General features: G+C 33.4%; 1 protein-coding gene across 7 annotated transcripts; it reads left to right on the top strand.

The window, feature by feature from the left end:
* The first annotated feature begins 430 nt into the window (after positions 1 to 430).
* LOC127126433 (transcription factor TGA2.3) lies at positions 431 to 5,050 on the top strand. 7 transcript variants are annotated; one of them, XM_051055357.1, is made up of 12 exons: positions 431 to 595; positions 946 to 1,104; positions 2,259 to 2,362; positions 2,493 to 2,566; positions 2,657 to 2,845; positions 2,970 to 3,020; positions 3,095 to 3,154; positions 3,256 to 3,333; positions 3,468 to 3,519; positions 3,628 to 3,899; positions 4,099 to 4,347; positions 4,491 to 5,050. In XM_051055357.1, exons 2-12 carry the CDS (start codon positions 1,013 to 1,015, stop codon positions 4,635 to 4,637), a joined length of 1,368 nt encoding a protein of 455 aa, XP_050911314.1. In that variant the 5' UTR covers positions 431 to 595; positions 946 to 1,012; the 3' UTR covers positions 4,638 to 5,050. The 7 variants fall into 7 exon arrangements, with proteins under 7 accessions (XP_050911314.1, XP_050911318.1, XP_050911317.1 ...); XM_051055361.1 differs by having other exon boundaries at positions 2,708 to 2,845; XM_051055360.1 differs by having other exon boundaries at positions 504 to 526.
* Positions 5,051 to 13,571: the final 8,521 nt, after the last annotated feature.

Here is a 13,571-nt window from a genome sequence, read left to right on the forward strand (position 1 = left end):
CCAATGTATTAATTTGAGTGGTAAACAACTAGAAAGTTAGTGTTAGATGCACTTAGAATAATTAAAGACAAATGATAACCAAAAAAACAGTAAAATTAACAGAAATTCAAATTTGAGTTAAAAAAAAACAGAAATTAAAAAATGAAAAGAGCCAACTTTTTAAATTAAAAAAATAAAAAAATTCAGATATAAAAAATATATAAAAAAGGTATCATAAGAAAAAGACGTGTGCAGAAAATTGGAATGGTGTGAACGTCACGCTTCCTCCACTCATAAAAATATTACATAATTATTACACCAAAAAGATCAACTTGATGCTCCTCTTTGAATATGCGGTTATAATAATAATAATAATAATAATCATAAAAACATTAATTTTTTTGAATTATTCTCAATCAAATAAATAAATCATTTCAATTTAATTTTCCCAGTTTCAGAGACAAAATTGTACTGTGTAACATCATTAACAATAAAATATTAAAGTTGTTTTTTATTCCTTTTCGATCAAAAAAGTCAATAACTCTTGGTATTTATCTTCAACTTGCAACTTGCTTAGGGTTTGCACTTCCATTTTCTCACCTGTTTCTTCTTCTGGGTATTGCTTAAACCTGCAAAAATTTCATTTTTTTTCTTATACTTCTCATCAAAATCACTTTTTCTTTATCAACTTTTTAAAGCTTATTTTTTTTCAATTTCATGGTGTTTAGCTTTGTTTTTACAAGGTGGGCCTTTTTTTTCTTTTCAAAATTAGTTTTTTTTTTTTTTTTTATTTTTAGTTTCAAAGTTTTGTCCTTTATTTCTATTGTTTGTACGGATTTTTTTTTGCTGTTTTGGCTTAACTCGTGTTTCCTGAACTTATGGTTAGTTCAGAATTTATTAGCTTTTGTGGTGATTTTGTGTATTCTGTTGTGGGTTTGACTAAATTTGCGTGCTTTGTGTTAAAAGGTTCATTCAAAGGCTAGCTGGATTTTAAGGTTTGTGGAGAAGAGATAAGATAAGAAGATGGTTATTGATGGGCAGTAGGGGAAGAGCTGCTGAGGATACTAACAAGATTGCCAACGGGATGCCGAGTTACGCGCCTCCATTGCCGCCGCCTAATTCCATGTAAATTTTTATGAGGACTTTATGTTTATCTTACTCTTGATTGATGATCTTGCTATAGGTTTTTGGGGTCTAATTTTTGTTGAATGTTCTTTTATGTGATTAGATGTTTTGTATAGTCGAAAACAAGAGAGCCTATTTAGCCACGTTTATGGGGCCCTATTTAATCACGCCTTAACCGTGATAAATTTTGGCCTTGTTCGGTAGCGCGCCTTGCACACCGTCAGAGACTGCCCTGTGTTTAGTCAATAATATTATACCATAGTTTATCTCCTATATAAGTTGTAGAAATTGTGCATGTTGTAGGAGAGCTATGCTGTTGAAGTTAGGGTTTTATTGATTGTAATATTGCATAGGAAAGTTTGAATGGTGGAAATGATAAAAAGAGTGTCATGTTTTAATCTTATTGTTTGTTTGTTAGTTAGAATTCCTAATTTTAGAGCATAGATGAACAAGGTTTTAAATTGGGTAGTAACTAGTAACACACATCTTGGTATTGCTGAGAATTGCGGTCAAGTACTACTAACGATTTTTTGAGAGACTTTTAATGTTATGGTGGCACAAATCACTGTCGTAGATCTAAGTTTAAAACCATGTACATGTATGTTTGGTTTCACGGTTGGAGCACTTAAAATTGATTTTGGATGCATATAGTTGATTTTGACATGTTTGCTTTCTAGAAATGACTATACTTTAAGCTAGGATTTATAGCTTGAGTCTGAACGCGATTTTTACACTGAAATTTACTTTTCAACTCACTTTTCCAAACATAAATCACTTTACCTTCAAGTCACTTTTAAGTGGAATCAATTTTACATAATCAATTCACACGGAATCATTTTTTTTTCACTACAGAACCAAACACACGCAGAGATGAAAACTCCCGTTTGCTTCATATTAAACTACTTATTCTACATATAAGCTCTTTTCTTTTTGTGGCTTTACCTTTTGTTAGAAGACAGACTGCTACTACTTTTCATGTTCATACTTTCTTGCGCATTTGATATGTTAGATCTTGAGTATCCCAAGCTGGACCCTTTTTAACTTCAAAACATGGATTTCATCATTGGCTTGGCTGCATCGATTTTCTATTTTGCTTAGATTATTGGATATGCGTATATTATTTTTTAACATTTTGTCATGCTTTTGGTTTTCAGGGGCATGGAAGGAACTAATATTCATCCTTCTCGAATTTCTGATTTTGGAGCCCTTGAACAATCTCTAGGATTTCGTGTCGAGGATGCCATGAATCTTAGCAGAAGTATGTTGCTCACGTTTTGATCACTAACCGTTGTACCCCCCTTTTTTGTTTGGCCGTGAACTTTTGTCCCCCTCTCGATGGAACCTTATAAATCCTCGATTAACCGATTTAGTTGAATATCATCTTTCAGATCCAGTGTTTAATCAAATGAAAGCAAATAGCCAAGCTTTAGGTGCTGATATTCAATTTGGTGCTCTAAGTAAGGTAAAATTGTATTCCGATTATCAATAAATAGGTTTAAAAAACATAACGAATTTCGGCACTTTGCACTCTCATCTTACGATTAAGTTACAGTCAATTGCAAACTCGGATATAAACCTCTCTGCTGCAATTGCTGGTTCTCAGACATTGCAACAACAAAAAGACTCGCAGCCGAATTTGGCTTCAACATCTGGCGGCCATCGTGAGAACTGGGGAGAGTCCAACATGGGTGATGGAAGCCCTGATACTTCAACAGATGATACAGAAGACAAAAATCAAATGGTGATTGCTTTACCTTAAGAAAACTGTTTATTCTGAATCTCGAATTTAATTTATATCCAAACAGTCAAAAGCATGTTTTTTTACAAACTCTAATAAAATATTTTTCTTCATTATTATTTTGCAGCCTGAAAGAGGAGAATCAAGTGAGAGATCGAAAGATAAATCAGATCAAAAGGTTATATAATGTAGTTAAATTCACAGAATCATAAGCTTTTGAAAAACTGTATGTTAAATTTTGCTTTCATTCAGACGCTAAGACGGCTAGCTCAAAATCGTGAAGCTGCCAGAAAAAGCCGACTGAGGAAAAAGGTATAAGCCTCTTTTTTTTTCCTTCTGTTAATTGTACTAAACGGTTTCTTCTGCGTGCAATTTAGTTAGTAATTTTCAAATCCTTCTTTCCGTTCATTCAGGCATATGTGCAACAATTAGAGAGCAGTAGGCTGAAACTGACCCAATTGGAGCAAGAGTTACAGCGAGCACGCCAGCAGGTTCGGTTTTGCTATTTTATATGTCATTCAAAACCTTGATGCTTAACTATTTGAATCCCTCTTTCTTTGTGGCTATTGTTAATGTGGTTTATGTTGCTATATTATGTAATGATTTGGTTATTATTATTTTCTAGGGGATTTTTATTTCAAGCACGGGAGAGCAGACTCATTCGATGAGTGGAAACGGTATTTAATCTTCTTATGCCTCGAACTATATGCTGAAAGCAGTTGGCAGCATCTGTGGTTTGTGCCGTGTTTTGGAACCTGAATTGGGTTAACGATCTTGGTATGCAGGCGCAATGGCGTTTGATGCAGAATATGCACGATGGTTAGAAGAGCATAATAGGCAAACCAATGAACTAAGGGCTGCAATAAATTCTCATGCGGGGGATATTGAACTCCGTACCATTGTGGACAATTTCATGACTCAATTTGAAGATATCTACAGGCTGAAAGGTGTTGCAGCAAAAGCTGATGTTTTCCACATTCTATCAGGAATGTGGAAGACTCCCGCTGAGAGGTGTTTCATGTGGATTGGAGGCTTTCGGTCATCCGAACTTCTCAAGGTGAGAAATTTCTCATTTATATATTCTATCCTTTTGATTATGATCATGAGATTAACGATTTGGATAAAAACATGGTCCTGGATAGAACATTATGACGAAAATTGATCCATGTAGTCGACTCCACTTAGTGGGATAAGACCTGTTTGTTGTTGTTGTTGTTGTTGTATGCCGATCTAAACCTGGATTTCTGTTGTTGCAGCTTCTTGTAAGTCATTTGGAGCCTTTAACCGAGCAACAATTAATGGGCATCTACAACTTGCAACAATCATCTCAACAGGCGGAAGATGCTCTCTCCCAAGGAATGGATGCTTTGCAGCAATCACTTTCCGAGACTTTGGCTAATGGTTCGCCCAACCCTTCGGGTTCTTCTGGAAATGTGGCTAACTACATGGGCCAAATGGCCATGGCCATGGGAAAGCTCGGTACTCTCGAGGGCTTTCTTCGCCAGGTAATTAGTTGTCTGCCTTATACCAGTCTATTCCAAATGGCTGTGGTCAACATATCAAATATCAAGTGTCTGACACGTGTTGGACATCGATACGTTGCAACTTATAATATTTATTCACTTTTCTTTTTTCTTCATGATTCTAGGCTGATAATCTGCGGCAGCAAACATTGCAACAGATGCTTCGGATATTAACAACCAGACAATCAGCTCGAGCTCTTCTTGCAATAAGCGATTATTTCTCCCGGCTACGAGCCTTGAGTTCTCTATGGCTTGCGCGACCAAGGGAGTAAAAAACTGTTTCAAACCTCTATTTATGTTTCATTTGGCAAATGAATTCCTATTGTGAAGAAGAAGAAGAAGCCTAGTTGTGGTGCTTGTAAAAACATTAGATACTATGATTTTTGTATTGTCATCAACATTTTTCATTAAGCTTTTTGTATGCTTTGATAAATAGTGTTGAATAATTTGATTATATAGGTGTATGATAGATAGAGTTGAAGGTGAAAAATGTAGAAATAGGTTAAAGTTGTTCATTGTATTTCAGAAATCAAGCTTATTTGAGGATGATTTCCTCTCTTTTAGTTTCTTTTCTTGCTGGTTGGTTGCACAGTGGTGTATGTATGTATGTAAATATACTTTTTTTTTTTGGTGCTGTATTGGGATGATATTGTTGAATAGTAATTTAATGTGTTTCAGTGACAAATATTTGCTGTATTTTGTAATCTACTTGTTCTTTTGAAAATGCATTTCAAAAACAAGAAATATATATGGGAGAGTATTGTAGGCCAAAGTTTATATGCATGTTCTTGTGATATGTGTTGTATTTAAAAATATATTATAATATTTAAAAAAGATAATATAGTACTTACAAATGTATTTTGTTTAAAATAATATAATTTTTAATTTCATTTATAACAAATATTATAGAAATTTTATTTTTATTTTTTATTAAAAAAAGGTTTGTTTAGGGTCTAGCAGCCCAAAACCTATTTCGGGTAATTTTTGAGTTTATATCTATCAGGACTGGTCCGTTTAAAGTCGGATAGTTCATTTTAACAATTATATGAGAACGTTTAAAGTCGGATAGACCATTTTAACAACTCTATGAGAAAAAGTAAGGATGAAAAACTTATTTAATGTGAAATGTGATAAATGAATATTCTTAATTTAAATGAGTAGAAGTGTTTAATTTGAATATATAGAAGTAGAAATTGGGAGGGTATGTCTTGAAATTTGAATTTATTTTTTACTTGCATTAGATGTGCTTTTGACGAAGAAGTTTATTATATTATAGTGTGTTCAAATTTCAAATTTTAAATGTTACAAAAGAAATATTTTTGATTTTTTTTACCGAGGTGCAAGAAAAAAATAGTAAAAATACAATTAACCATTCTCAATTTAGTTATATTTAATATTATTGTGTTTGTACCAACAATTGATTGGTACAAATGATAAAAGATTTTAACTCTTTAAACAAGTGACTAAGAATTTGAGAATTGGCTCACTTTTATGCGGTTTGCAAAGGAACTTTTTTGTTTATCTTTAAATAGTAAAACAATCTTTTTAAATCTTTAAAACTGGGTTTTATGAATTTTTTTAAATTATTATAATTTTTTTTTGACATTCAATAATATAAATATATACTATCAAGTATTAAAGTATAATTAAAATTATATAATTTTTAAAATGGTATATTTCAATTTTTTTAAGTGTTTAAAATAGCTCTAAATTTAAGTAATTTTTTGAATTTTTAATATCTATAAAGAATTATAATAAAAAGATAAAACCTTAAATAATATTTAATAAATGATTATTTAAATTATTTTTTTTAAATTGTACAAAAATATTTAACACTATAAAAATCATTAAAAAACTGAAAAATTAGGCATGAGCATGAGTTGTATAGATTGTGTTCAAATTAATTAGGCATGAGTTCATATGGTGCCACATGTCCTATTAATTTTCCAAAAAAAATGAAACTAGAAAATCTTGCATCTTCATCTCCCTAACTTCACAATATTCATCCAAACTAATCAAACTACCCAGCTAATTGAACTACCGTTGTCGCAATGTCTTAATGTCATTTTGATTTTTCATTTCAACCAAGTCATGTCATCTTCAACACCACCTATTGTATTTTGGATAATAAAATCCTTTCATTATTTAGTGTTAATCAGGTGATTTCAAACACAAGAGGAATGAATTGTGTTAAATAATTTTTTTATATAAAAATGATTTATTTTATTTGGTCAACTTTAAGAAGAGAAATGAAATAGAGATTTAAGCACAAAAGATAAATTATAAAAAAAATAAAACAAAAGAGTTAGGAAAGTTCACACCATAATTTATAATAGATTGTCCTTAAACCACATGACATATTCCATTCTTCAAGAATTCCCCCTTAAAAGTTTCACTTTTAACTTGAGTGTTTATTACAATATCCGCCCACAACCATCTTACATAACACTTTTAATCAGGTTTAGGTTGCAACCTTTATGAAAATATCATATTTCTTTTGTTTTACATAAGTGAACAGAAGTCCTCCTAATATAGAAAAAAACTTAGCCAAAAAAAGAAAGAAAAATGGGTCAAGGTCGTTCTCTAATCGATTATCTTGCATCGCTAATCAGTTAGACCTAGCTTTTTAGAAAAGAAACTAGTCATGTTCATAGCATAATTGATTGGTGCATTTTGATGTACACTTTTTTTACTATTGTACTAAGACAATTCTTTACTTTCTCTTGTAATTTATATTATTTTTAGTGTGTTTTCTAATTTTAATTTAATTCTGTTCTTATTTTATTTTTGTCATTTATTTTTTGAATAAGCAATAATTTAACATTTTCTCATTATGCAGATTACAATTTGAGCTAATTGATGTCGTTTGTAACACCCCATTTTATTTAAATTATTTATTTAATTTGTGATTTATTCAGATATTTAAATGAATTCTATATGCAATTGGTGATTTAATATCTTTATGTGGTAGTTTAGAGTTAGTAAAATAGAGTTAACTATTTAGTTAATTAAGTAGATAATTAAAATAATGAGTATTATTGTTAAATTAAATATGAAATAGAGAAAATAGTAAGAGTTTGGGTGGAAATTAGAAATAAAGGACTAAGGGAGAGAAACATAAAAGGAGTTAGGTTAAGGTATAATTAATAAAAGATTAAATTAAATTTTTAGAATAAGAAGGGATTAAGGAGCCTAATATTTGTCAATAAGTAGAAAAGAGAAAGTGAGAGAAAAGACAAGGGTTTTGGGAAGAAGAAGTTAGAGCTTGAAGAAATCATTGTTATTTGCTGAAAATCTGAGATAAGGGGGAAGATTACTCTAAATATGGTGTTGATTGCATGGTTGGATAGGGGAAGTCCTTAATCCTCATTAGATTTTTCTCTCTTTTTCTTCATTGCTTAATGTTTGATGAGATGAATGAAATTGGTACGATAATATGATAAAATTGATGTAAATGTTATGATTTTCATACACTGATTTTAACATGAATCTTGTGTGCCTCTGTTAGTGAATATTGAGTGAGTATGTGTTCATATGAGTGATATAATTATGATGAAAATACATTATTTTGTTGATATTAATATGTGATATATTGTGAATTTGATGTTTTAATCATTAGATAATTGTTGTGTGTTGAATTCTGAGATCGAGATATTTTACAATATAAAAATCGGAGGTTTGGAAAGCATCTTATGGTGAAAAATAGGTTACTGGGCTATTTTTCGTGTGTGTAACCGGTTACGCACTGAATGTAACTTGCTACCACTGTTTGCGGTGGAAAATTTCAGAATTGAAAATGACATATCTCGAGTTCCCTAACTCAGTTTGACGCGTGGTTTAAAGCGTTGGAAAGTTAAAGTGTAATGTTATCTCATGGTGATGCCTTAAGAGGCTGGATGTACACTTAAGAATGTGATTATACAATTTTACTTAAGATGCAATGTTAGTGGTTGTGCTTTTAACTGATGATCGCGACTTTATGAGTCGATTTGGGGTACTAACTGCAAGTGCACAGTTCTATCGCGTAGTTTTAAAAGATATCGATCCCATAGGGACTTATGAATCGATATACCGTTTTCTAAGGTTACTTCGTAAAGCTAAGGCGGATGATACTTTGATTGTTTAGGGGAAAAGTAAAACTAAAATTAGATCTAAATTAAATATCAATTAAACGGATATCGGTATGTAGTTCGTCGTAATTAGGGAATCAAATCTTCGTTGGTTTCTTGGTTTTAAAATAAATCTTTTCAGTAGACACTATTGATTAAAAGCCTTTTCTCAAACTCTCGCTCTGTTGAATAGACCATGACTTTATATTAACGTAGCTGTCACTCATTAGTTAAGTCTAAAATCACTTTTTGAAAACAACAGAATCTATAGAAACTTTTTTTAAGAAAACGCTAACCGTTTAAACACCCTCGTCTCAAACTCTCGCTCTATTGACTTAGATTATATAATTAAACTTAAATGCTTAACTCTCGTCCTCACATTTAACCTTTAAAAATACTTTTTGAAAAAGATTAGAATTTAATTAACTCTAAAAATTGCTTTCGCCCTGATTTAGAATTAATGTCCAATTTACACTGTCCAGTTAAAAACTCAAACTTTCGTTCTATTGATTTTAACTTCTTTATGTCTTTTACTCTCATACAAAAACTTTGGGATTAACTATGTAAATTGAGACCATAAAAAAAGTGATTTATTTTTAAATGAAATTAAAACAACTTAGTTTTGACTCCTTCATTCCGCTTACTTTACATACCGATATCTAAAATACTTAGCCGGACATGCTAAACGGGTCTAAACAATCATCATGCTTAAATAAAACCATATCAGGCAAACAGTATAAATAAACAGTAATGCAGGGCATATATAAATTAAAACAATAAATTAAAGAACCTGAATAATTAATAGCAATCCTGAACACTCCACCACAGACCGGTTGGATTTGTTCTTGAACTCTTCAATCGGACAGGAAAATAAAAGCGAAAGAATAAAATACTATGATCTAACGTAAGGTTAGATCCAGTAAAAGATACACAATAGTTTCCGGTGTAGAAACTATTGTGTGAAAAATTAATTAAGTGCTTGAAAGATTGACTGGACAAGAAAAGAAATAAAAATTGCTAGGAAAGTAAAGTGCTGAAAAAATTAAAAAGGCAGTAAAATAAATGCAGTGTCGAAAACTGGAAAATTGAGAGAGCTTTAGGGTTCCATAATTGGTCCTATTTATACCAATTCATTAAGTGACCGTTTTCCATTCAGTAGGTTTTTCACGTCAATTGGTCAAGCGAAGAAAGAGGAGGAACGTGCTTCCGTTGCTTCTGTTACGCGTCAAACCCAAAAATATAGGAATGGGGGTGTGACGCTCGTCACACCATGTGTTACGCTCGTAACACAAGGTAGCAGGGCGTGACGCTCGTCACACCTTGTGTGGCGGTCGTCACAGGTTCAGCGCTCCTGGCTTGTAATTGTGGGCTGGGCTTTAGTGGAATTTACTTCTCATTATCTTTTTGCACCCCCTTTTCTTCCTTTTTCACTTATGCTTTAAATAAGTTACCTGAGACAAATAGAAGGAAAAATACCAAGTAATATCGAATAAAATGAAATAACTCGAAACAAATAATAATAAAATTTAATTAAATCGAGTCCAAAAATGTGATATTATTTCATGTTATCAAACTCCCCCATACTTAGACCTTTGCTTGTCCTCAAGCAAGATACAGTATAGAAATCGTTTTAAAAATTTGGCCAGATGAAATTTCAAAACACACATCAATTCGTACTAGGTTGCAAGTAAACCTTGTTTAGAAGTAACCTGGGTTTAATCTTGACATCAACAACTACCGTTACAACCTCACCTTATGCAAACCAGTTCGAGTCATGCTATTATAACTAGCCTAGTTCCTTTACTCTTATTTCACCCGTTTTCATTTTAGCGAAATCACATTAAGCCCTTTATCGTTTCGCGCATATAGTGGAGTGACCGGTTAGTGATTCTGATCCCCTTTTTAGCTTGAAGTTCTGGTACATAAGTTGGATAACTTCGTTATTTAGTCCATTGCAAATTGCGGGGGATCAGACTGTAGTCCGCCCTACCAAGTTCAGCACCAGATACCTGCTGAACCAACTCATAATGGATCTTTCGTATCATGCTTTTGTATGATCTGCAACCTTTAGATTAAATGATCTGGTAAGGATCACCTAACTTAATTAGTGCATTTCCTTATATATATATATATATATATATATATATATATATATATATATATATATATATATATATATATATATATATATATATATATATATATATATATATATATATATATATATATATATTTTTTTTGTTTTGGGAATCATTCACTTATATTCATCGGCTCTCCACGTAGTTTGCTATTAAGATGGTGCTGACTTCTTGTATAAACTACTCGGGGTTACTATAAAACTAAAAGTTCAAGGGATTGGTATAATAGATACTTTTTCCTGATCTAACATGTTGAGGTTTGTTTAGAGCGTTGGGGCGGTAATAATTTTTGTCTTAATTTTACTCAAGTTTTATAAAATAAGCAACCTTTATATTTACTGAGTTTGTTGAATTTTTGTTATGGCTCAAGAAAATTAAGGGGAATAGATAATAAGAAATTTTTCACACTAGGGACTTAACTTAAAATAAATATGTATTATAATTTTTTTTATTTTTTTCATAATAATAAGAAAGGGAAATAACAATGAAAGAGAAAGTAACATACTTGAAAAGGGAAGGTTGAAAGAACAAGGTCCCCCCCCCCCACACTTAACTGGAACATTGTCCCCAATGTTTCAAAGAAAACAAAAGAAAATAGAAAAAAGAAAAAGAAACTAAAATCAATGTTGTCGGCCGCCTCTTGTTCTTGGACCTGGTGATCGTTGACGTACTTCCAAGTCGTCAAACCTGCTGAGTAACTCAGTGAACCGCTGGTCGGTTATGGCATTTCTCGCCTCCTGTTGTTGTTGCATCTGGCGCATCATTTGCATCACTTCGAGATTCTGCGCTTGCATACCATCAATAGCATCCATGATGTCGTCGTTGGTTGCTGGCCTTCTTTGTCGACGACGTCGTGAGGATGGACCAGCTGCGTTATCGGAAGGGTTGAGCGGGACTGATTGTTGTGCAGGAACCTGATCACCTTGCTCCATTTCTTCAAACTCGTCTGTAGGCGGGTTTGCGTGTGAAGGCTCGGTAGCTTCGGGAGCATTAAGGTCGTAGATGAAGCGGTTGGGGTTGGTGACATCTGTGAGGGCAATGTTGGGTAAAACAACGCTTGGGACTTCGTGGTTACTCACCATAAGATAATACCTTCCGCCTACCCTGTTTTTGATTAGGCGGCTGGACCGACAGTAGCTTATATCCATAAATAGGGGTGGGAGAGCTTGTAAATTTTGAAGTCGGTCCCCTAGATTCAAACCAAGTGCTATGGAGGTTATTAATCCTCCGATCACAAAAGGTTGGCGGCCTCTAGCACATAGGGTGCGGATATGATGAAATAAGAAAGAAGCAGCGTTTACCTTTGTATCCATTTCAAAGACGCAGTGGAGGAAGAATAATTCCTTGGCGTTGACTTTGCTGTTGTTCGGTCTTCCAAAAACTGTGTTTTGCAGGATGCGGATAAAGTACCGGATGGTTGGGTTATGTATATGGGAAGCAAGTAGTGCATCCCAATTATCGGTTTCCACACCGGATATTTTCCTAAAGAGGTCGAAGGCGTTTATTTGCCACTGGGAGTTCGGAGGGATTCTTGGATGGACTCGGTCTCCTACAGGGAACTGTAGCATGGCACTCAGCTGATCCTGGGATAATGAGTATTCGGTGTTGAACATGCGGAAGGTTGCGGTACCGGTTAGGTACTCGTCTTCACCGGCGGGAGTGTTGTACGAATAAGAACTTAAAAATTCTAAGGTGAGAGATGGGTAGGTAGGTTGATTATGAGTGCATAGAAAGGTTAAATCAGCAAGGCGGAGCATCCATTGTATACCTTGAAGTAATCCTAATTCTTGTAAACAATTTAAATCAGGATACCTGGTAGATAGGACACCTCGCTGTTGGAAACGCTCGAACTGCTCCCTTTGATAATTATCATCTTCGGATCGGAAGATGATATTTCCGAATTCTTGGTTTCCCGCCATACTGATAAGTGGGTTGAAAGAAGTAAAAGGTAAGAAAATGAAATGTATTTTATAGAATGGTTTGTGGTGTATAAAGAAAGGTATGGTGGGTATTTATAGGAAAAAGTTTGGAAGTTGGAAAGGGAGTGGGTGAAAAATAAATAAATGTGGGTAAATGTGAGTAAATGGGTGAATGAATGGGGAAGGTAAAAAAAGTGGGGTGGTGTAACGGTCGTGTCTCCAACGGTTACTAACGTTCACCAAGTCTGAAGGTGTCACGCTCGTGACAGAGGTGTTACGGGCGTCACAAGCACTTGGTGTGACGACCGTGATGGAGTGTGTGATGCTCGTCACACAGTAAGTTTGCAACGGTCACTGCTTGCGTTCTTCCTAATTTGTTTTTTTTTTTACTATTATATTTTATTTTTTTGTTATTTTGTTTTGCTTCTGTTTATTTTATTTTGCTATTGTGATACTTTTAAATTTCCTTGCATGTTATTCTACTACCATAATATGTGTATTTCTTTAACAGGCATAGTAATTATTAGCATATAGTGGATATCATTATTTGTAATTATAGAAATTGCATAGATCAAAATAAAATAAACCAATAATGCAATAGCTTCATAAAATAATCATAATGTAACATTGGAAGACCAAAAGCAAACATGCGAAAGAAAACAAATACTAATATTAAAAATAATGTGAAACAAAATTAATAAATAGCCTAAACTAAAACTAAGTAACTAAGAAAAACAACTTCTAGCCACTTGCATGATCTCTGGCTGGAGGAGCAAAGGAGTTAACACGGTTTAGCAACTCGTGGAATTGATTTGCCATACTGCTCATGTATCCCATAAATTCTTGTCCCATGTTAGCTAACTCTTCTCTGAGGGCGGCTTGTTCTGACATCAAGACTTGAATGATGGTGTTATAATTATCTCCGGGCATATGATGTCTAGGATTGGGTATTGCCGATTCTTCGGTCGGGATGGGTTGAGGAGAAGGGTCAATATCATAATAACCAGATGGTGTCTGAGGGTCAGACTCAGCATAAGGAA

The sequence above is a fragment of the Lathyrus oleraceus genome, chromosome 3 (genome assembly GCF_024323335.1).
Source record: "Lathyrus oleraceus cultivar Zhongwan6 chromosome 3, CAAS_Psat_ZW6_1.0, whole genome shotgun sequence".
NCBI lineage: Eukaryota > Viridiplantae > Streptophyta > Magnoliopsida > Fabales > Fabaceae > Lathyrus > Lathyrus oleraceus.